The 24,433-nt window shown below is 37.2% G+C and overlaps 1 protein-coding gene and 1 long non-coding RNA gene across 4 annotated transcripts in view; both read right to left on the bottom strand.

Moving 5' to 3' along the window:
• Positions 1–24,433, bottom strand: part of LOC125804584 (uncharacterized) — a 432,046-nt gene that overhangs the window by 36,933 nt on the left and 370,680 nt on the right. The window lies entirely within an intron of this gene.
• kcnab1a (potassium voltage-gated channel subfamily A regulatory beta subunit 1a) overlaps positions 1–24,433 on the bottom strand; it is a 253,238-nt gene that overhangs the window by 36,933 nt on the left and 191,872 nt on the right. For all 3 annotated transcript variants that reach the window (XM_049483592.1, XM_049483591.1, XM_007232085.4), the window contains 5 exons: positions 22,204–22,283; positions 21,965–22,009; positions 16,004–16,048; positions 8,209–8,252; positions 1,687–1,773 (listed from right to left, as the gene is read on the bottom strand). In XM_049483592.1, coding sequence (XP_049339549.1) covers positions 1,687–1,773; positions 8,209–8,252; positions 16,004–16,048; positions 21,965–22,009; positions 22,204–22,283 — 301 coding nt within the window. The remainder of the gene's footprint in view (positions 1–1,686; positions 1,774–8,208; positions 8,253–16,003; positions 16,049–21,964; positions 22,010–22,203; positions 22,284–24,433) is intronic.

Raw genomic sequence — 24,433 nt, forward strand, 5'->3', positions numbered from 1 at the left:
TGCACCAACAATTTGACCTCTTTTGAACTCTGGTATGTCACACATAATGTTGTGTGCATTGCAATATTTTCAGCATAACTGCTCTTACCTGTGCTTAATTGAACCTTCACACTCTGCTCTTACTGGTGCAATAATGTGCAATTAATGAAGATTGGTCACCAGGCTGCTCCAATTTAGCCATGAAACCTCCCACACTAAAATGAGAGGTGTTTCAGTTTCATTGTCCAACTCCTGTATGTCATCGTATCTATCTCACAGTACCATTTGTTCCATTTTTGATGATGACGGAAGAAAGAAGAGTCTATGAGACTTTCAGTGCAGGAAAATACAGCGTTATTCAGAGCTTCAGCTCTCGTGATTGACACAGCCTAAAGAAATTTGACCTTTAGCCTACAATACCAAGCTATATACTGCACTGGATACTGTATACCAAGTTAGACAAGCTTGTTGACCAACATGACCAACAAGTTCAAATGTTTCTACCAGCTTGACCAGCGTAACCAGAGTGACTAATCTGGTTGACCAGCATTACCAAGTATGATAAAAAATAAAATACAAATGAAACATACATTATGCTGAGCAAGAGCTAGTTAACCAGCAAATTTACAAGAATTGGATATGCTTTCACCTGGATTGGCAGCTTTTTTTATCCACTGTTTCCATTAAAGACCAGCTTAGACTACTTAAAGCCCAATAAACAGCAAAACTGGCCTTCATTGTACAAAATAAATAAAACAATGAAAAAAATGGAACACATATAAGTAAGTAATATTCTACGTTGACCAATAATATCCTATTTTACCTATCACATATCAAAATTAAATAAAAAATAATCATCTAGCTCAAGGACTTTCCCTGACTTTCACTGTGTTACATCTTTTATCTTAGTATGGAATAATTTGTATTCTAAAGCCCAATCCAATTTCTCTTTTGTACCCCTACCCCTTGTTTTAGAGTGCAACCCTTCCTCTTAGACTAGAGTTGTACTCTGGGAAGGGTGAAATTGTCCCACTAAGAATTGGGAAAACCTCTTAAAAACCTGTAGGAGACCCAGCCATCTGCTTGTTAATTAGTTCAATCTAGGGCATTGTATGTTTTCAATAAGGGGGTAATTGGTGCAGCAATGAATTCATATTTTCCATTATGTAATTTCTATGTGATGGAAGCTGAAAGTAGCTTTTATTTTATTTATTTTTTCTGTTCCACTTTAAATGCCACAGCCTCTGCAGTCTGTTGCACCATTTAAGGTGGAACTGGAAAGTTAGCTAGCTAACTAGCTAATGAGACAAACTACTTGCTTTTTTATGCTGGCTATGAAGACAATGGCCATAAAACATTGAAACTACACATAAAACTAAGGTAATATAGCTGGTGATTATCATAATTTTAAACAAGGAACTTACTCAAATTTGTGTTGTTTGTTTTAGTCACTTGTGCTGCCATCTTGCCAGTGATTCTCATAGCCTTCTGTTTTAAGTGTACCTCTTAAAAATCTCAGCTTGAAGAGCCATGAAGCCCTAACACCTCCCCCTCTAGCCTAACCAGAATTGGGATACCCTACCCTTAGACATGCACAGGCAAAACAGAGGAGTCGGGCAAAGTGGTAGAGCCAAGCGGTGAAATAGGATTGGGCCTTAATTAAAATTCCTCTTTGTTTTAATTTAAGACTTTGCCCAGTTTCCTTACCTTCCATTGGCGTGTTGCTGTCAGGCCGGTTGGCGAAGACCACATCCACATATTCCAGCTGCAACCTCTGGAGTGAGCCTTTGAGACCTGGAAAGAGAAAAGAAATGAGAGTTGAAACAAGTGGATTTAAATGTGAACAGAACAAATATGAATAGACTAATTCACACACACACTCAGGCCAAACCTGACCATTCAAGACATGACCTCCATAAGACTTCTGAAGATGTAATGTAAGTAACAGAATCCTGTCCTGGCCTGTATGTTGTAATGTGGATTCTACATGAGCAGCATTTTAAGGTTTGGGTGACCTTTACCCTGTTGCTGGTTCACTGTATACCTTCTTTGAAGACCAGGAATACCCAGCAAGTCCTGCCTGATGTTTTGGGGATATTCTGATTCAGCCATCTAGCCATTACAATTGGATTTTTGTCAAGTTGTCGTTTTCCCTGACATTAACACTTCACTTATGAACTGACTGATCATTTACTTGTTCGTGACTTAGGCTTGACTAATTGAAAGCCAGTGCTTTTACTTAAACTCAACTAATGTAAAGTTTTCGGCTAGGCTTTGACTTGACTAATAATATGTGTCAATCTTGTCTTGGATTTATCTAATGTAAAGTACTTTATGGTGTTGCCTTGAACTTGAATACCACACTAGTCTTGGCCTTAACTTAGACTCAACTAATATAAAATTTCAGGCTTGACGTGGACTTGACTAATTTCTTGACTAAGTCCTCGTCGTTAAATTGACCAATCAAAAGTCTCAATCTTGACCTGGAAATCATTTTTTGACTTGGACTGAACTAATATAAAGTCTTCACCTTGACTTTGACTCGACTAATCTATAGTATTGGAGTCACTGTCTTGACTCCATTAATCTATAGTATTGGTCTTGACTCTGACTACACTAATATAAAATCACTATCTTGACTTTGACTCCATTAATCTATAGTATTGGTCTTGACTCTGACTATACAAATATAAAGTCACTGCCTTGACTTTGACTCCATTAATCTATAGTATTGGTCTTGACTTGGTTTATTCTAATATAAAGTCTTCACCTTGACTTTGACTCGACTAATCTATAGTATTAGTTTATTCTAATATAAAGTCACTGTCTTAACTTGGATTTAACTACCAAAAATCAAGTTTTAACTTGGTTACAACTTTTTGTATTACCCGGCAAAACTCTGCTCTGAATCTTGCTTTGACTCAACTAACTTTAGACTTAATTGTCTAAAAGTCCTTGTCATTAAATTGACCAATCAAAAGTCTCAATCTTGACCTGGAACTCTTTTTTTGGCATGTTTTGTATAAAATGGTATCGGTACAGGCTTGTACTGGACTAATTTTAAGTTCTTGGTTTAAAATGGACTTAATATTGACTTATAAAATGGTTCTAGTCTTGTTTTGGACTGTACTAATATTCTCTAGTATTCACCTTGACTTGGATTTAACTCATCTATAGTCTTGGTCTTAACTTAAACTCAGCTAATATAAAGTTTTGTTAATTCTTCATTGTTCATTTACTTTTTTCATTTGACAGATACCACTGTAGATGAAGATATTTAATCCATATTTTTCACTTCACCAGTCAATGGTGGTTCTAATTATGTTGACTGATCGGTGCATCTTACTAATTGGGAAAGATGATGCTTCTAAAAATAAACAAACGCCAGCAAGAACCAGTTGCATGGTGAAATTAGATTCTAATTGCCCCAAGATTTCATTAATTATTAGTAACATAAGCAGCTCTCCTGGTGCCTGACTGTAAGAGCTTTATTCTGGATACAGGAGAGGCAGTGGTGGCAGCTCACATGAGGCCTACAGGACCACTGTGAACACACCCTTCACTCCGCAGCTCTGTAATTTCCTGTGGAGTCCTGCTGGAATTCACTATAGCCCTCGGTCATTAGCCCTCGCCACTGACCTGCGTGCAGCGCTACACACCTGAAGAGTGAGCAATTACTCTGCTCTCTGTAACAGCGATTCTCTCGCTCCAAATATCCTTCAGCCTCTGTGTTTCTGGCTCACAGCGTGGAACACGCTCCCGAGAGCTTTAATAGTACAGTGTTATTTAATAGCCATCATCAGTACTCTGAACTCTGCTCTCTCCAGACTTACACTGTCTGTACTGATCCTCCAGTAGTTCAGCTCTGATACTGAACACAATGAGGATTTCCCATCTGTTGCATAAATAGTGCCATAACACGTGTTGTGGATGTGATATATATTACTGTGATTAATGCATTACACATGTATTTACAGTACAAGTAAATTTTTTTTCATCTATCAAATATACTACATTTAAAATTAATTACAGCTTTTTTAAATCTCATTTTATGGTCTAAATTGTGACAAGGTCTCTCTCACTCTGGGTCTTAGTCTTGACGTCTAGTCTGGACTATGTGATATAAAGTCTTGAATGTGAGTTGAACTCAACGTCTATAATGGTATAAAATAAAGTGTCAGTGTTGCCTTCGACTCAAGTCTTGCAATTAACTTGAGCTTGACCAATTTAAGTCCTTGCCTTGAAATTGACTAGACAAATTTAAAGTCTTGACCTTGACTCGGACAGGAATATTTGTATAAAATAGTATTGGTTTTGACTTGGACTGGACTAATATTTAATGTCTTCACCTTGACTTTGACTCTACTTATCTGATCTATATAATATTGACTGATCTTTAGTATTGGTCTTAACTTAGTTTATTCTAAAATGAAGTTACTTTCTTGACTTTGACTTAACTAATCTGTAGTATTAGTCTTAACTTGGTTTGTTCTAAAATTAAGTGACTGTCTTGACTTTGTCTCAACTAATCTATAGTATTGGTCTTGACTTGGACTGGACTAATATGAAGTCTTCACCTTGACTTTGACTCGACTAATCTATAGTATTGGTCTTAACTTGGTTCATTCTAATGTAAAGTCACTGTCTTGACTTTGACTCAACTAATCTATAATATTGGTCTTGACTTGGACTGGACTAATATAAAGTCTTCACCTTGACTTTGACTCGACTAATCTATAGTATTGGTTTTGACTTGGACTGGACTAATTTAAAGTTACTGTCTTAACTTTCACTCGACTAATCTATAGTATTGGTCTTAACTTGGTTTATACTAATATAAAGTCACTGTCTTGACTTTGACTTAACTGATCTGTAGTACTGGTCTTGGGTTGGACTGGACTAATATAAAATCACTGTCTTGACTTTGACTCGACTGATCTTTAGTATTGGTCTTAACTTGGTTTATACTAATATAAAATCACTGTCTTGACTTTGACTCGAATAATTTATAGTATTGGTCTTAACTTGGTTTATTCTAATATAAAGTCCCTGTCTTAACTTGGATTTAACTACCAAAAATCAAGTTGGTTAAACCTGGTTAAAACTTTTTGTATTACCCTGCAAAACTCTGACTCTGAATCTTGCTTTGACTCAACTAACTTTAGACTCAATTGATAAAAAGTTTCATTCTTGACTTGGGCTTTATTAATTTAAAACCACTTTAGTCACTCAGTCTTTTACTTAAATTTTTGATCTTGGCATTGACTTGGCTAATATTGATTTGATTAATATTTTGTCTTGGGTTTAACTAATCAAGTAAGTGTGGTGTTGCCTTGAACTTGACTTGACATATTGTCTTAGTTCTGACTGATTTAATGTCTTCATTCAGACTGGACTGATATAAAATCTTGGTTTTGACTTGAACTTCAGAAATCTCAGTTTTAAGTTGAGCTTAACTCATATAAAATCTTAGTAAAACCTTGTTAGACTCTAAGTTTTGCTTTATACTTGAACAAATATAAATTTAAGTTTAAAGTGATGTAAATCTTGGCCAATACAAAGTATATACATTTTTTGAACTGTAACTCAATGTGTCCAGGTCTCACACTCCTGTTTTACAGTATATTACAAGGCAGGTGTGCAGTGTGCAGCGTTATTAAAGAAAAGGTCCAGTTTACACATTATTCTATCTGCCCCAGTGTGAGAGTCTATTGTCTGCTGTTGGCAGCGAGGCCACTGGGTGTACTGCTCTGGGACTTAGTGCAGACGCTACAGTCTGTGCAGCATATGGGCAAACAGCATTTCTGATAAATCCTGAAGGACCAGTGATTCTGTACACAAAACAGAGTGGAATCTGTGCTGATGAAACACGGGGGCCGATTTACACACATTTAATATATATATTTAATAAAACGCTTGAGCTAATGAATCTCCAGAAACACAATGTTCTCACATTGTACTGTGTGTATGTATTTGTGTGCCTCAAGCCCTGACCAGACAAACATTTGATCCCAGCTCAGCGGTGAAGACATAACAAGCCTCCTCTGACACGCAGCAGATGGAGAGAGGAGTCATACATGTGTGTGTGTGTGTGTGCGTGTGTGTGTGAGAGAGAGATAGAGAGATAGAGAGTGAGAAACACTGAAAGAGTGAAAGCTTAGCAGCTTGTCGAGGTCTAAGTCACTCTGACACAGAACAAACTGCAGGCCCGAGGCAAGACCCGCAAACACAAGTGCTCATTTATTCTCTCTCTCTCTCTCTCTCTTTCTCTCTCTCTCTCCCTCCCTCTCTCTCTCTCGTGCACTCTTAGTGTGTGTGATATCTAGGCCAGAGCTCTCGGTGTGTGTGTGTGTTTGTGCTGCTCTGAGTCCAGCCCTCTGTCCCTGAAGCAGCACATGTACTGAACTCTGCTCATCCGCTGTGCGCTTCCTCAGACTCCGCCCCTCTGAGGCTGCAGGTATCAGTTTAATGAACAGACAGGTGTTGTGGGCGGTCCTAAACATCCCACACCGCCATCTATTGTACTAAAAGCTCTGCTCTCCCATCAAAAAGGTGATGAGCAATCAGTATCTCAAGTACTGTTCAGGGAGAGAACAGACTGTGTGTGTGTGTGTGTGTGTGTGTGTGTGTGTGTGTGTGTGTGTGTGTGTGTGTGTGTGTACACATCTGACTTCATGCTCTCTTTGTTTTCTCGTTCTGCAAATAGAAAAGCTTGAGAAAGTATCTAAGCCAAAATTTGTAATAAACTCAGCATAAAGTAAATGGTTAGAAATGATATAAATCTAACTATTTATAATTATTTTGTGTCAAGTAATCTTCTCTAGCTCTGTATTTTATCAAGCATTTTCAAATACCTGATATTCTGAATATTATTCTGAATATGGTATCTTAAATTTTTTGTGACACTGCCCCCAATCTAGAATCCTGGTGCTGACAGTTTACTTTAAATTGTACACAGCTTTTTGATCAGACATGGTTTCTATATAGCAAATCATTAAAACACCATAGCAGCCACCTAGAAACCACTTAGCAACACTATAGCAACAAGTTAACAAAATCAGAGAAACCACTTGAAAGCATTGGTGCGACTGCCAATCATCCACTTTGGAACACCATAACAACCAGCTTACAACACCATAAAAAATTCACCTGGTATATGAAACAACATAGCAACACCATAGCAACCACACAGCAAATGTCTCCTAGCTATATGGGATTAGCGGGACCCAACAAAGACCTTGGAAAAAAATGACATCCTCATATGGGGACAGTTTTTACATTTACAATTTTAACATTTAAAATGTATTCTTGCCATTTGGGATCCTAAGGACCCAATTAGTCCAAAAACTCAATTTTAGCTTTCTACAGTAAGTAAATAAACTAGTTTCAAACATAAAATGTGGATGATTATTTTTTTACCTGGCCCATGTTTCTGTCTGGACTGGCTGTAGTAACGTTTGGGCTGAATGAAATGTTGTCATGTGATGATTTAAAAGCAGTGGATGATTCATTAGGTAGCTTGCAGATGACATGACTCTCCAAACCATCACTGACCATCAGTAAATTGTGCATTTTATTTGTAAATCAAGGGAGCAGAGTCTGGAGGAAGAGTGGAGAGACACACAGACACTAGACACTGCTTGAGGTCTAGAGTGAAGTTTCCATCAATCAGTGATGGTTTGGAGAGACATGTCATCTGCTTGTGTTGGTCCACTGTGTTTTGTCAAGTCTAAAATCAGTGCAGTGTTTTCCCAGAAAATCTTACAGCACCTCATGCTGCTCTTTGCTAAAAACTTTAATGAAGGTGCAGATTTCATTTTCCAGCAGGACTTGGCACACACTAATTTCTTGAGACACTGATGTTTGGGTTTTCATTGGCTGTAAGTCATAATCATCAACAATATAAGAAATAAACGCATAAAATAGATCACTCTGTGTTTAATACATCTATATATAATATGAGATTCACATTTTGAGCTGAATTACTAAAATAAAGAAGTTTTTCAGTGGTGTGTGTGTGTGACTTTTTGTCAAGTCTGTAAAACACCCAAGGAGACATAATGTACAGAGTCTGCGTGTTCGTTCTGCTGAAAAAAGAGACACTACTCGCTTACTGAATTTCCTGCAGCAAAGCACTGCAGTCACACACACACGCCCACACACACACACACACAAACTCTGAAACAGCCGCATGTGGGTGTGTGTGCATTTATTACAGATATACTTTACCTTCTATTATATGTTTTCTGGAAAGGCCCCTCTCTGTTTCAGCCCTGTGGAGACACACAAACGCGCACACACACACAGACAAAATAAGCTGGAGGCAAACTCATTCAACTTCAGCATCTGTGCCCAACTCCAACCTGTCTGTTAGACTGTTCATCAGTCTGTCCTTCTGTCTGGCTATGTGTTCATCTGCAGGACCATTCATTCACCTGTCTGTCTGTCAGTCTGTCTATATATCTGTCTGCATGTTATGTGTCTTTCTCCCTGTCTGAATGTCTGTCTGTCTTAATGTGTGAATGAACTTTCAGCCACTGTTTATCTGTTTGTCAATATTCCTCTCATATTTGTTTTTATTTGATTATGAATATTTTTGTAATATTTGTGTTATTTCATGTAAGTAATCTTAATGTCAGTTTAAGTCTAAGGTGTCCAAACTACGGCCCACGGGCCATTTGCGGCCCGTTTCCTTTTTTGGAGCGCCCCACGAGGTATTTTTTGAAATAGAATGAAAGCTGGCCCACTGTTAAGCAGGTTTTTATAATGTGAGATTCAAAGTTTGAACGCTAGGTGTCAGAAACGGGCCAAAGAGTCAGTCGGAGAGGGTGCGCATTTCTAGCGCAGAAAAACGGGGCAAAAGAGTCTAAAAGGAAAAAAGTATTATTTAAAGTGGTATATTTCATTATTTGTTTTATTACAGAGTCTGTGGCCCTAGACTTAAAATATATTTCTCCTTCTGGCCCCCAACAAAAATAGTTTGGACAACCCTGGTTTAAGTGAACAGGAAATTTAACATGGGACTCTTATTTTGATTGAGTGAAGGATTAGAAAGCACGGATTCACACAGTTGTTTGACCGTGCTTACTGTGTTTGGAATTATTGGAAGTAAATTATTTTGAAATGACATTTTTCTCATATAAAGACCATTTTTTGTTGTTGAACTTACTGTTTCATGTGTCCATTACTTTTCTGAGTGCTCTTAAATCCTGAATGACACAGATACTGTATCTAACATATCATAACATTAGCCAAAAAAAAAAACTTGGATCAATACAAGAGGAAGGACATTCAGCTGGGAAAAGGAACAGAACGTGAATGAAGCTGAGTTATGGTGAGAGTAAATGAGCCATTCTTAATATTATTGGTGTTTTGTAAGTACAGCTTTCCTGCTAACAGAAGCTAACACTTCTACTGGTGCTGTAAAGGAGTTTAGCCCAAGAAACTCTTGCTCATACTGCCTTAATTGGTCGTTTTGACCTTCATTTAAGATTAATTAGTGGATGAAGGTACTCAGAAGGACTACTGAAGGTCATTTTTAAAGTTTTTTTTAAGTTGCATAAGTTACTCAGAAGTGTTTGAAAGTCCCTTTAAAATGATTGCTTTAGGCATTGCATAGTTCCAAGATGGCGGATCAGTTGTGTCATGCACAAGCTCTGTGGCACACTTTAAAGAAAAAGCAAAAGGAGCAGCTCTTTTGACACAGATACTGGATCTGCTGCCATAACAGGACACCTGCTGATTCATTGTTTCTAATGACAATTATTAGAGTTAAGAAAGAGTTAACTATGCTTTTGTTGTAGTCACTGTCTCTACTGTCCATGGTAGGTTTTCTACTAGGTTAAGGAAGAACATTGCTGTGAAGATTTGATTGCATTCAGCTTTCCCAACTCATCTCATTGAATTGAAGTATTGGATGGAGCTCCATCATTACAGAGAACTGTGGGCTTTAAACCCATTTAGCTCATAACTGCCTGGCATTAGGCATGGTGCTAATAGGTTCATGCTTTTATATGATACAGAAAGTTTTTGTAATTTAATTGGCCCGTATGCCAAGCTGCATTTGCATATCTGTGTCTGCAGTGGATGCAACCTAAAGTTGCTAAATGCATTCAAAAGTAACGGGTGTCCACAATGTTGTTGTTTTTTTTTTTGTACATGTAGTGTGTATACAGTACATACACACTCAGGATTCCTCCCTCAGCCTGCAGCTCACTCAGTCCCCTCCTGTTACCCAGAAATCGTGCACTGTGTCCGCAGGACTGCACGACTGCATACCAACACTCTGATTAATATTCAAGAGGCAGGATTCTGGTTCTTTAACCTTATCATCGCTCCCTCTCCCCTCCCGTAGCGAGCGGGGGACTATCTCCTCCAGCCCTCCACAGGCTGAGCTGATAGAAACGCTGCTGAGTCATCAGTGCAGTGTGATGATGGGGGATTGGGTCTCAGTGAACCCGGTTGTGTGGGTTTAGTATAATCCCACTGTCTGGCTCTGAGTGGAGCATGTCTGATGTCTGTGTCACTGACTGAACATGAACTTTGACCTCTTTTAAATGTCTGTGTTGCCCCTTACAGTAGTTTTAATAAAATGCTGATCAAGCACATGTTAAGATTTTACATTTCAGTCATCCCACTTTTCCCGATAATTGTGGGAATTTCTCAGATGAAAATAGTGGCTCTGTGATTAACGCTATCAATATGTGAGAAACCAGGAAATAGTATATCGTCGCTGTCCAATGAAAAACTCTTATCTCCATTTTTGTAGATTTTTAGTTTCTACATAATTTGAACAGCCAAACTGTCCCTTACACTGTGCCAAAATTTAGAAATTAGAAACTATTCAAAATGACCTGAAATAAACTCTTTTTACATTGACTTCCATTGAAAGTTTAATTTTTTTTTTCCTCTCTCCTTTAAAGTTGCTGTTTTGGAGATAAGTGTTTTTCATTGGACAGTGACGATATCAGTGTGCTTGCACAGCTTTTTTGTGAGCAAGTTAGATTAGATGAGTGACAGACTATATTATCACCCACCCTGTGCGAATCGTGTTGCGATACTCATTGCTATCTTACACCCCACCAACAGTCTATTTTCAGGCCTTTCACCAGTGTTGTTTAAATAGCAACAAGGCTTTTGAATGGCTGTGGTGATCTGGAAATTGGGTGTGTTCAGGTACATTTCTGCCATATTGCTATCTTGGCAACAATAAAAACCACCTAGACAAATGTCAGAAGTCTGACGTTCATTGCTATCTTGCCATTGAATTGCATGTACAATACGCTTGTTACGCACACATGCACAGGCAGCAGTGCACAAACCCATAGCACATGCTATAAGACAAAATATAATCCTACTTAAACTTAAAATATAAGTCATTTTCATATTAACACTATTTTTTATGTTGTAAATGACCTGTTCATGCACCTTAAAGGAAATGGCAAGTGACACTCTTGATTGGTTTATTTCACATTACACCCAAAACACACCCATAATAATTAGAAGAATTAGTACATGAATTTTGTGCACTTTAAACCATGTTAGGTGTACTTTTCCTGTCGTTACGACAGCAAAGACACATTTACATGCTCTAAATTAATCTATGCATCGCACTATTGATGGCTCACTTATAGATCGCTAAATTAGGGCCCTTTGTGTTGATTGAACATTGGCAAATACTATATACTATGTAGGACATCTGAAATGGGTCCAGTAGAAGATACCAATTTTATCGATTTTTGCACTGGCGAGTTGAGCTACTCATTGATTTGTGCTCTGTAGCAGCTTGGTGTATGCGCTGACCCACAGTTTTGATTGTTTTAATGTATTTTTATGTGTTAATACATGTTTATACATGATAATTCTGTTTTCTTTGCGTGCACTAAACAAATCCAGCAGCAACAGCAAATCCAACTATTATGTAAAGATTTAAAATCAAACCATCATAAATTTTATCTAAATTGAAAAATTTTATATAGTTAATAGTTAGTTGGATATTCACATTTGTCAGGAAGTAGCAGGGTGTGGACGCAGAGAGCGGACGCAAATGCAAGTTAAAAATTAAACAACAAAGAAACAAACAAACAAAAGACCTTAAACAGAAACTCTGAGACCACATAAGAAAGAAACACAACCTGAAACGACACAAATGCATACAAGACCCGAAAGAGAAAACAGGAAACACAGGACTATAAATACAGACTCAAGGCGGGAGAGGAAACTGGGAACATCTGGACAAGGTAACGAGGGGGCGGAGCTATAAATGAAACACACAAAGAACGATCTGGAGAATGACACACATATTTAATAGGTGTAAGCATTTTTTATTAATTGGTGCACATCACTGTGTGAGATTTATAAAATATCCTCAAGACAACATTTAAAGAGCCTTCCTGTCATGTTTTAAAATGTCCTGCAAGCTAACTGGAAGCGATTTGACTTTCTGTATTTTTTTTTTTCTCATGCAAAATTTAACAAAAATAGATAAGATCAGTAGTTTTTCCTTTTTAAAACCATGATTTTATCCATTTTATAGATTAGCGTGTCATAACACTCAAAACAAAGGTTTGTTGTGAGACTCTGTGTGAGAATATGTGCCGTCATAAACTGCTAAGTGGTAATAAATGTCAAACCTGAGATCTCATAACACATAAATGTCATAAATCTCTCATGATAAAGTTAGTCTCATACACAGTGTTTCAAAAACCTCACATATGAAGTCATAAACCCATACCTGTCATACTGTCACGAAATGTTGTGATGTCATTACTTTATTATCCTCACTTTTGACCTGACACCTTAATCTCTAAGCTCATACATTATCCACATATGATGTCACAGTGAAGTCACTCTTGTTTTCTAATACAGTAAATCTCTGTAAGTTGGCATCTCCTGCAGAACTGCTGAGGTAAGGATGATATAATGGCTTTTTAAGTAGCTGACAGATGGTCATTATCCAACAGCATTTATATCAATCATCATACTTCTCCACAATCCACTGACCTGGCTGCCTGAAAGGCTTCAGATATCGCTGTGGGTTAGTTTTAATCATCACTACTTTCAAACATGAGAATCGTGGCCAAATACTGCTGCATAATAATGCTCCATATGATTTGCAAGTTGATGAGGGTGCTGCATGAGAGATAAGAACTGGCTGGCTGATGTGTTTTCTGAAGCATTTTTCAGAGGCTTCAGAGAGCCAGCAGTGCTCTGATTAAAAACTCAGTCACGAAAAGCTGGAAATAAATGAGTGGTTTGTGGAATTCAACAACATTTTATCCTTTAATATACACTTACCATATTTTTTTTTAAAATCCTTTAATTTTCCCAAAAAATTGTCAGTGCGTTTTATGTATTAATTCTACCAGTCAGTTTATAAGGAGCAGTAAAGCCACTTCGCTAAAGTACAGCGTTATAAGCATTAGTCGCTAATCACAGTGCTAACTTTTTCGCAGTTCAGAGGTGAGTATATCGGACTGTGGTCTGTTTACCATGTTAAAACCAGCTATATGGGACAAACCGCGAGCTAATAGAGCCCTGGGTTACTGGAACACTCAGTCCTCAGTCTAGTGATATCAGTTACCGTTTATGTCCGGCTAGCACTTCGGTTAGCGGCTAATGCTAATGCTGCTGCACTCAGCCTTAGTGCTGGAGAAACTTCACTGAAAACTCATACTTATACACAAAATATTAGAAATCCAAGCGTACTATTAATATACAGAAGCATTTTAAAGTACAGAATTATAAGCATTAGCATTAGCCGCTAACTACAGTGCTACCTTTTTCACCGTTCAGAGGTGAGTATATCAGACTGTAGTCTGTGTTTTTATCATGTTAAAACAAGCTATATTGGACAAACCGCTAGCTGATAGAGCCCTGGCTTACCTGAACACTCAGGGATCCTCAGTCTAGTGATATCCGGCACCATTTATGTCCTTCTAGCACTGTGGTTAGCGGCTAATGCTAAGGATGCTGCACACAGCCTTATTGCTGGAGAAACTTCACTGAAAACTCTGAATACTTATACACAAAATATTAGAAATCCAAGCTTACTGTAAATACACAGAAGCACTTTAAAGTACAGCATTATAAGCATTAGCATTAGCTGCTAACTGCAGTGCTACCTTTTTCACCGTTCAGAGGTGAGTATATCGGACTATAGTCTGAGTGTTTATCATGTTAAAACAAGCTATATGGGACAAACCGCTAGCTGATAGAGCCCTGGCTTACCTGAACACTTAGGATTCCTCAGTCTATTGATATCAGGCACCATTTACATCTGGCTAGCACTGTGGTTAGCGGCTAATGCTGCTGCACCCAGCCTTAGTGCTGAGGAAACTAAACTGAAAACTCACTGATAACTTTTTCACCGTTCAGAGGTGAGTATATCAGACTGTAGTCTGTGTGTTTACCTTGTTTAAACAAGCTGTGTAAGAAGAAACACTAGCAGATAGCACCCTGGGTTACCGGAACACTCAGGGTTCCTCAGTCTAATAATATCCGGCACCATTTACATCTGGATAGCACTGTGGTTAGCGGCCAATGCTAAACTGAAAACTCATACTTAATACAGATTTACAGAATATTGGAAATCTAAGCTTACTGTAAATAAACAGAAGCACTTTACTCACCCAAATAAACAGTTTTCAGGAGAGAAACCTGTGTAGATTAACATCCAGCGCTCATTTGACTATGAATTTTTTTTTTCTTTTTTAAGAATTACAGTTTTGTTTACTTGGGTTCTTCTCCCTAGCTTAGGAGGGAAACATGGCGACACCCTGGTTCACTTTGATGTAGGCATCCTTACTAGTGTTACATAATGTGCCTTATAATCCAGTGCACCAGAAAATAGATGTTTATTGATAGTGCGCTTTATAATCCGAAAAATATGGTAATGTACAACCAAAAAAAAAAAAAAAAGTTGAGTTGGGACAGTATGCACAATAAAATTTGTTAAAATTTCCTTTGACTTTTATTTGATTGTAGACAGTATGAACCCAATACATTTCACGTTATATCTAAAAAGCTTAATTTCATGTATTAATATACATATATTCCTGCATTGCAGGTCAGCAACACATTGCAAAAACAGTGGAGATGTGGATTATTTAGAGTTGGTAATGAGGTGAAAAAACATGATTTGAAACCAATGTTTTTAATGATGCTTTGGTACAAAAACAGTACGCACAAAAGACGAAGTCTTTAAGAAGCACATATAGAACTAGTTAAAAGTTTGGACACACATTTTCATTCTCATCCAAACACATAAGGAATCACATAGTAAACTGTGTAGAAGTGTTAATGTCTTACACAAACCAATAAACTCTGTGAAGCATTTAGGTGCTCTTATCTGGGGAGCTGTTAACTTGAGGTTTTTGAGGCTGGAAACTCTGATCAACTTATCCTGTGCAACCCAGGCAGTCCTGATAAGGGCCAGTTTCATCATATTGTTTTTTGATGGTCTTTGCGACTATAGCTAAGGAAACTTTCAAAGTTCTTGTAATGTTTTTTATTCTCTAACCTTCATTTCTTATTTTTTTCTTTACTTAGTTGAGAAGTTCTTTCCATAATACGGATTATAACATTTTATAAATAGAGTTATTCACTGTATGCCTGTAACTCTACCTCTTCACAACTTTACAACTGATGCTCTCAAACATATTAAGAGACAAGAAATTCAAGTAATTAAATCTTGACAAGTTCAGCACAGCTGTTAACTGAAGGCCATTCCAGGTGACTCTACCTCATTAAACTGACTGAGAAAATACAGCCAAGATGTGCAAAGCTGTCGTCTGAACAAGAATCTAAAATATTTTACATATTCTGGTTTGTTTAACATTTTTTATTTACTAAATAATTATATATGTTTCTTCACAGTTCGAATGAGTTTAGTATTAATCTACCATGCAGAGCATTAAAAAAAAATAAAACACAGAGAAAAAAGCACTGAATTTGGGGTGTGTCCACAAATTTTACTGGTGTTATGTGAGCTCAAGAAATGGATGACAATATGGATTACACTTACTTTCCTCCCCAGTAGAGCTTGGTGGTGATCACTAAACTGGATCTCCTAGAAACAGAGAGAAAAGGAAATATCATGAGATACAGAGAGGAAATATAGCAATACATTGGTGTAAAAAAGTGTTTGGCCCTTCATGATTTCTTTTGTTTTTGCATGTTTGTCTTAAATGTTTCAGATTAAGTAAACACAAAATGACATTTTTAAAGGAAGGTTTTTATTATTAAGAGAGAAAAAAAATCCAAACCTACATGACTCTGTGTGTAAAAGTGTTTGCTCCTAAATCTAATAACTTGGCCCACCCTTAGCAGGAAAAACTGCAATCAAGCATTTGTGGTAGCTTTCAATGAGTAATTTGCAGCACTGTGGAGGAATTTTAGTCCACTTTTCTTTGCAGAAGAATTGTTTTAATTCTGCCAAATTGGATGATTTTTTAGTGTAACCCGTCTTTTTAAGGTCATGTCTTAGCATCTTATAGGTTTCAGGTCAGGACTTTGACTAGGCCACTCCAAAGTCTTCATTTAGTTTTTCTTCAGCTATTCAGCTTCCTGTGTGTTTTGGGTCATTGTCCTGCTGCAGAACCCAACCTCCTTTCAGCTGGAGGTGACTTTTTGGTAGACCTCCAAAGAGCTGCAGCATCATCTTGCTGCAGATGGTGTCACTGTGCATCGGTCAACAATACAGCGCACTTTGCACAAGGAGAAGCTGTATGGGAGAGTGATGCAAAAGCCATCGAAAGCCATTTCTGCAAGCACGCCACAAACAGAGTCACCTGAGGTGTGCTTTTGCTCTGTATTGTTGACCGATGCACAGTGACACCATCTGCAGCAAGATGATGCTGCAGCTCTTTGGAGGTGGTCTGTGGATTGTCCTTGACTGTTCTCACCATTCTTCTTCTCTGCCTTTCTGATATTTTTCTTGGCCTGCCACTTCTGGGCTTAACAAGAACTGTCCCTGTGGTATTCCATTTCCTTACTCTGTTCCTCACAGTGGAAACTGACAGGTTAAATCTCTGAGACAACTTTTTGTGTCCTTCCCCTGAACAACTATGTTGAACAATCTTTGTTTTTAGATCATTTGAGAGTTGTTTTGATTAGCCCATGATGCCACTCTTCAGAGGAGATTCGAATAGGAGAACAACTTGCAATTGGCCACCTTAAATACCTTTGCTCATGATTGGATAGACCTGGCTATGAAGTTCAAAGCTCAATGAGGTTACCAAACCAATTTTGTGCTTCAGTAAGTCAGTAAAAAGTAGTTAGGAGTATTCAAATCAATAAAATGATAAGGGTGCCCATACTTTTGCACCGGTCAAATTTTGGTTTATACATATTGCACATTTTCTGTTAGTACAATAAACCTCATTTCAATCCTGAAATATTACTGTGTCCATCAGTTATTAGATATATCAAACTGAAATGGCTGTTGCAAACACCCAAATATTTAGAACTAAAAATGATTAAGATTAATAGGGGTGCCTAAACTTTTTCATATGACTGTATATATATATATATATATATATATATTATTCACTGGCAACTAAAATAAATTAAAGTAAATGTTTTAGGATATGGTTGTTGTAAAGAACATTTACAGAATTATTGTGTATTTATTTAGGCCAAAGTTTACTCTACAAATGCTGTAATAATCTGTAATTGCTCTGTATTAATTACTATTCTTATTAAAAAATATGTTGTGATATTTCTGTAATTTTACAATCCTTTAATAACATTTTTTTTTGCTGTTAACTTGCTGTAAAGATTTACAAAAAAAAGTTTTTACAGTGCAGAACAGACAACAAAGTAGAGCACGGCAGCACTAGAGCTAACAAGGAAAAGTAAAAGCTCCTTTTTTTTTTCTTTTACCAAAATTGTGTAATTAAGAACACATTCAACGATGTTTGTTTTACTGTATAGAGATGTTTTGTGAAATAAAAAGGCTTCCAATAAAAAAAGTAATTAAATATTATTGTTTTAAAACATTAGAGTTGGCATTACAAAAAGCATTCATATATTTTCTTATATTCATAGATTTTTCCTTTCTTATCATATATTTTTCTTATAATTCAGGTCTGAAAGGGTTCATGTAATAATACTGGTGATGAGTCAGCTCCTGATGAATTCATCAGTGTCTCGAGCTGAGTGTGGATGTTCCTTTTGCAGAACAATTATCTTCAATCAGCAGGTCAGATAACAGACGGCAGTGGTTAAACTGGGTTAAATGGTGGTATAATCTGTGAACTGGGCTGCTGTGGTGTAACTGGAGGAGCAGATGCGAGAGCTGCAGTGTATTAATCTGCGCTAAACTGTCCTGTGTAGCTGATTTGGCAGCAAACTGGAGGAAATTGGAGCTGCTGCTGATTAGAGCATACTCAACGCAACTGTGATTAGAGCATATTCAAATCAGCCACACAAACACATACACACACACACACACACACACACACACACACACACACACAGGACACAGTAATTAACTCTCCGTTTCTGATATATATGCGCATACACACTACCACACAACACCAAAACCGTCCACGTCCAGCAGCAGAGCATGATGGGTACTGTTTACTGATACACTTCCATCCACTGACTTATGGAGTATGTGCAAAAAAACACACTCAGGTCACACACCAATGTGCAGATACACACACACACACACACACGCATGCACGTGGTTTGCACAGTAACAGATGGAGGCAGCAGAGTAATGGACTGTGTGTGACTCAGTGACAGCGGCTCAGCAGCACTATCTCTTTTGGTATGCAAAAGAACAGCCAGCTGTAGACTCATCAAACAGCACAGACACACTCACTCACAGGTGAGAGAGAGAGTGAGAATGATAGAGAAAGACACAGGAAAAGACAGTGCCATCTCTCATCAAATCTAGTGGCAAGAACTGGAGAACAAGAACATGGCTAGAAAGAGCATCCACAGCAAAGCCAACAATCACTTTAAAGGAGCTGCAGAGATCAGTGCCATGTTTCATCTATGGTTTGGTTTTGCAGTGGCATCAATTTCCTATGTCCACTACATCAGCCTCAGTAACATTAATAATAATAATAATAATAACATTAATAATAATAATAATAATAATAATAATAATAATAATAATAATAATATAGCACCTTTCATACATAATAATGCAGCTCAAAGTGCTGCACAATAAAATGAAACAAAAAACAGAAAAATGTAAAGCAATAAGTATCAATCAACCAATATCAATCAAACAAATAAAAAACTATTAAAAAGTGAAAAGTAAAGGTTTAATGCAATAGTATAAAAAATAAATAAATATTGAAATAAAATATAGAATAACACAAACATAAAAATTAAGAAAAATAAGAACAAGAACAAAAAAGTCAATCAAATAAAAAAAAACCCTTTAATATATAAACAAAAAATAGAAAATAAGCTAATAGAAAGCTAAGCTAAAAAAGAAGGGTTTAGCTGTTTTTTTTTAACTAGTAACACTTAATGCCTGACGAATATTAATTGGTAAAGAGTTCCGGATTTATGGAGCATAAAACAGAAAGCTGCCAGTCTTTTTGTGCTTCATTCATCTCATTGAACTTTTGCCAAAAATAACAAATAAACCCTTAAATCACATCTGGAGTTTGGTAGAAAGCATCAGAAGCTATATTTATATTACCAGACTAAAGTAACAGCATTTTTCAATTTTTTTTAGCCTGATATTACGTGTCTTAAGAAATCTTGAGGATTTCTATTCAAGCATTAAATAAAAAGGTTTCATGTTTGATAAGAAACATTACTTAAAATCTTAATTTAACTTCATTTTTAAATCAATGTTTAAGGAAATACAAATCAAACAGTTCATGTCCTGCAATTGTTTCGTTTCATTCATTTTTATTAGTTTCAATGTCTGTTTTCAAACATGCAGAATTGTATTAGCAGAATTTGCAGGAGTTGATTTCTGTTATTCTCAAAACACGCAGTATTATCATTTTCTGGGTAGGAAACTAGCATTTTGTTATATGAGGCTCAAAAAAGGTGTGTGTTAAGGGTCTAAAGTGAATGATCTTCACATGGTACATAATATTCACATAATTATGCTTATAGTATTACACACAGACACATATTAGAAGGATAGAGTTGATTTATTGGGACGAGAACTGAGAGCAAGTTAACTTATAGATTATAGAGAGATAAAGATGAGAGAGAGAGAGAGAGAGAGAGAGAGAGTCAGAGTGTGATGATGAAAGGATGAAGAGACTCACATCATCACCTCCCTGTGATGTGATGTGTTATTTGTACGTCATTCCCAGTGGAAACACACTACACTCACTCACAGTCAGTTTGCGGAACATGTTACACACACACACACACACATGCATCAAACATGTAGCACACCAAACATCTCTGATTTGCACTCTGATTTACTGCCATCGACAACAGAGAGTGTGTGTGAGAGTGAGAGAGAGAGAGTAAGAGAGAGGGAGAGAGGGAGGTGAACTTGGGCAGAGCTGCTTCAGTGTGATGTATGAAGCTGACCCTGTTGTGATTAAAAGTACATATTGATGAAGGAGGGAGGTGGTGGGTGCAGTGTTGCTCAATATGAAAACAGGGTGAGAGTGGAGGATTGTTTATAAGGAGGAGAAGTTATGAGCAGGGCTTTATTACTGAGTAATAAGGCAGAGAACAAGAGAAAATTTGATGTCATGTGAAATAGACAGAAGAAGAAAGAGAATAAGCTGTGAAAGGGAGAGTGAAAGGGGTATATAGAGATGGATTGAGGGGAGAAGAATGAAAATGAGAAAGAGGGAGAGAATGGCAGAGAAAACAAGAACAATACAGAGAGTGTATGAGAGAGAATAAATGCAAGAAAATGAGAATGCCCAAGAAAATGATTGTGAAAAAGAGAAAGAAAGACTGAAAGAGAGGGAGAGAGAGATAGAGAGAGAGAAGGAGAGGGAAAAGAGAGAAAGATAGGAAGAGAGAAGAATAGGGCATAAGAGGAAAAAAGAGAAAGACAGGAAGAGAAAAGAAGAGGGAAAGAGAGAAAGATATGAAGATAGAAGAAGAGAGAAAGAGGGAGAGAGAAGAGGAAAAGAGAGAAATATAGGAAGAGAGAAGAATATGGAATAAGAGGGAATAAGAGAAAGACGGGAAGAGAAAAGAAGAGGGAAATAGAGAAAGATAGGAAAAAACAAGAAGTTGTAAAGGTAGGAAGAGGGAAGAAGAGGTAAAGAGAGAATGATAGGTAGATAGAAGAAGAGAGAAAGAGGGAGAGAGAAGAGGAAAAGAGAGAAATATAGGAAAACAGAAGAATAGGGCATAAGAGGGAAAAGGAGAAAGACAGGAAGAAAAAAGAAGAGGGAAATAGAGAAAGATAGGAAAAGAGAAGAATAGGGAAAGATAGGAAGAGGGAAGAGGAGGGAAAGGGAGAAAGATAGGAAGAGGAGGGAAAGAGAGAAAGCAAGGAAGAGTGAAGAGGAGGGAAAGGTAGGAAGAGAAAAGAAGAGGGAAAAAGAGAAAGATTGGAAGAGAGAATAAGAGGGAGAGAGAATAAGAGGGAGAGGAAAGGGGAAGAGAAAAGAAGAGGAAAGGGAGAAAGATAGAAATAGAGAAGAAGAGAGAGGGAGAGAGAGAGGGGGAGAGGGAGGTGTAGTAACTCTGGCTGCTGACACTGTATTCCTGTGTGTTCAGATTAAGATGAGTGACACTCAGCATCCATAGAAACACACACACATTAAATATTAGGTCTCTATATTAGATAAACAGGCACATGATAAACAGAAACACTGTTTTAAGATACACACACATTTCAAAGGGTTACTGGAAACACTGGACTCAGTCCTGATTTAAAGACCACTGGCATAAAAGAACCACTGTCTGTGTTTATAACGAATATGTGTCAGTGTGAACAGCCTCACTTTTACTCTTTTTTTTCAATGTAGAATCAAGGATGGTTGTTAAGTATTATTGACTTAAACTTAAGCATGAAACAAACCTCCAGCATTTCTTCTTAATGATATTTCCCAGGATGATCTCAGCTCTGTAAGAAACAGATGACAGACAGGATAAATCAGATTATAGCAGATATTTAAAGTAAAAATATATATATACAATTCATCCCATTTACTAGAAATGTAGTATTTCTTCTTAAATTCCAATATTCCATTCAAAGCTCATACGAAATGGATGCTTAAAGTATCACAAAATTGTTTTGGCAGTGTGCAGTTTGCTTACTTTCCCGCTGCGTACACCTCCGCTGTATCGAACAGGTTCACGCCGCTCTCGTAGGCGATAGTCATCAGCTGCTCAGCCACCTGAAACACACATGCACAGAGAGAGTTATTAGTTATATTCTAATTAGTTAATACTAGTACATGTTATCTAACATCATTATTTGACAGCATTTCTTCAGCATCTGTCTTTAAAACGTGAAATTAAGCAAAACTATACAGTATAACAGGACAACTGTATGAGATACAGTATCAGCTGAAGTTCTGAATGCTCTGAAATGTGTGTGTGTGTGTGTGTGTGGGTTTATGGTGTTTCTGAGTGTGTTTGTGGTTCTCCCTTTTAGGACAGACAGAAAGGTCAGAGCATCCCTCCATCACTCACTCACTCAGACTGAGGGGATAAATCACCTGCTGACGCTGAGCAGTGGGCACTAAGTGAATCAGTGTGTGTGTGTGTGTGTGTGTGTGTGTGTGTGTGTGCTCATTCTGTTTTATGATGAAGATTGCTTTGGAGGCGCATTTCAAAACACAGTCGCCTAATCTAATATAACTCTATTTCTCCACGGCTCTGAGGATAAACAGCTCCGCCCACAAATCCACAATATTCACATTCCACAGCACTGACACATTGAAAAGAGAAGAGGAGAGATGGAGAGAAAGAAAGAGTGAGAGAGACTGAAATTAAAAAGGAGGACAGATTAGCTGGTGGGGTTAAGGTTGCATAGAGAATTGATGAAAGAAAGAATTGACGAAAGAATGAAATAAAGAAAGAAAGAAAGAAAGAGAAAGAAAGAAAGAAAGAAAGAAAGAAAGAGAAAGGGAAGAAGAGATGGACTAGAAAGAAAGGAGTTAAAAGAAAAAGAGATAGACTAGAAAGAAAGAAAGAAAGAAAGAAGAAGAGATGGACTAGAAAAAAGACATTAAAAGGAGAAGAGATGGACTAGAAAAAACACGTTAAAAGGAGAAGAGATGGACTAGAAAGAAAGAAAGAAGAAGAGATGGACTAGAAAAAACACGTTAAAAGGAGAAGAGATGGACTAGAAAAAAGGAGTTAAAAGGAAAAGAGATGGACTAGAAAGAAAGAAAGAAGCAGAGATGGACTAGAAAAAACACGTTAAAAGGAGAAGAGATGGACTAGAAAAAAGGAGTTAAAAGGAGAAGAGGTGGACTAGAAAGAAAAAAAAGATAGAAAGATACACTTTGAATTTATTTTCCCTTTTTAGATCATTTACATGTTCACATGTTTAAAAAACAAGAATCAATCTCCAATTGGTGCAGCGAAGAACAAAATCAGAAACCACACCCATACACACATTAACATTTCACCACTGAAATGTTAATATTCCTGTATCGTCAACAGATTCAAAACTTCCATTTACACACCATTTTTCTTTAGCAATGTTATGAGTACTTTGATTAAAAAAAAGCCCTGAACCAGTTTTACTTTGTCTGTGTTCTTCCATACCGCCAGCTCGTCCCCTTTAACTCCTGGAGTTAGAGTACCCTCACAGTTCTGATATACCCTGTACTAGCCAGCTACTGAGAATACCAACTGCTGAAAAATGTCTGCAGAGAAAGGGGGCCTGAGTCAAACCAGCAGCTATAGCATGATTTACAAAAGTGATGCTTTAAATGTGCTGATTAGCCTATTGATTGATCTGTCTGATCTAAAACCAATGAACTGTGTTAAAACCTCAAAAGCCGACTGCCACTTCCCAACTCTGAAACCTGCCCTATAAAATGAGGAGCCAACTGTGCTAAATAAGTAGAGTTGAGGATTTGACGTTGAAAACAAGAGCTCATCCACAACGTAATGCTCAAAATAGAAGAGAAAGAAACTGAAAGAGATAAAGCCTAAGAGAAAGAAAGAAAGAAAGAAAGAAAGAAATGGGTTTAAAGAGAAAACAACAAAATTACAAAAAGAGAAAGATGAGTAATATTATTAAAGAAAGAAGGAACAATATGACCAATAAGGCTAAAAGAGAGAGAGAGAGCAAACCAACTTTGCTAAATGAGTAGAGTTGACGATTTGACGGTGAAAACAAGAACTCATCTACAACGTAATGCTTAAAAAATAAAAGAAAACTGAAAAAGATGAACAAAATATGAGAAATGGGTTAAAGAGATAAGACACCAAAACTTCAAAAAGAAAGAAAGAAAGAAAGAAAGAAAGAAAGAAAGAAAGAAAGAAAGAAAGAAAGAAAGAAAGAAAGAAGGGAAATATGGTTAAAAAA

This window comes from Astyanax mexicanus, chromosome 9 (assembly GCF_023375975.1).
Source record: "Astyanax mexicanus isolate ESR-SI-001 chromosome 9, AstMex3_surface, whole genome shotgun sequence".
Classification (NCBI taxonomy): Eukaryota; Metazoa; Chordata; class Actinopteri; order Characiformes; family Acestrorhamphidae; genus Astyanax; species Astyanax mexicanus.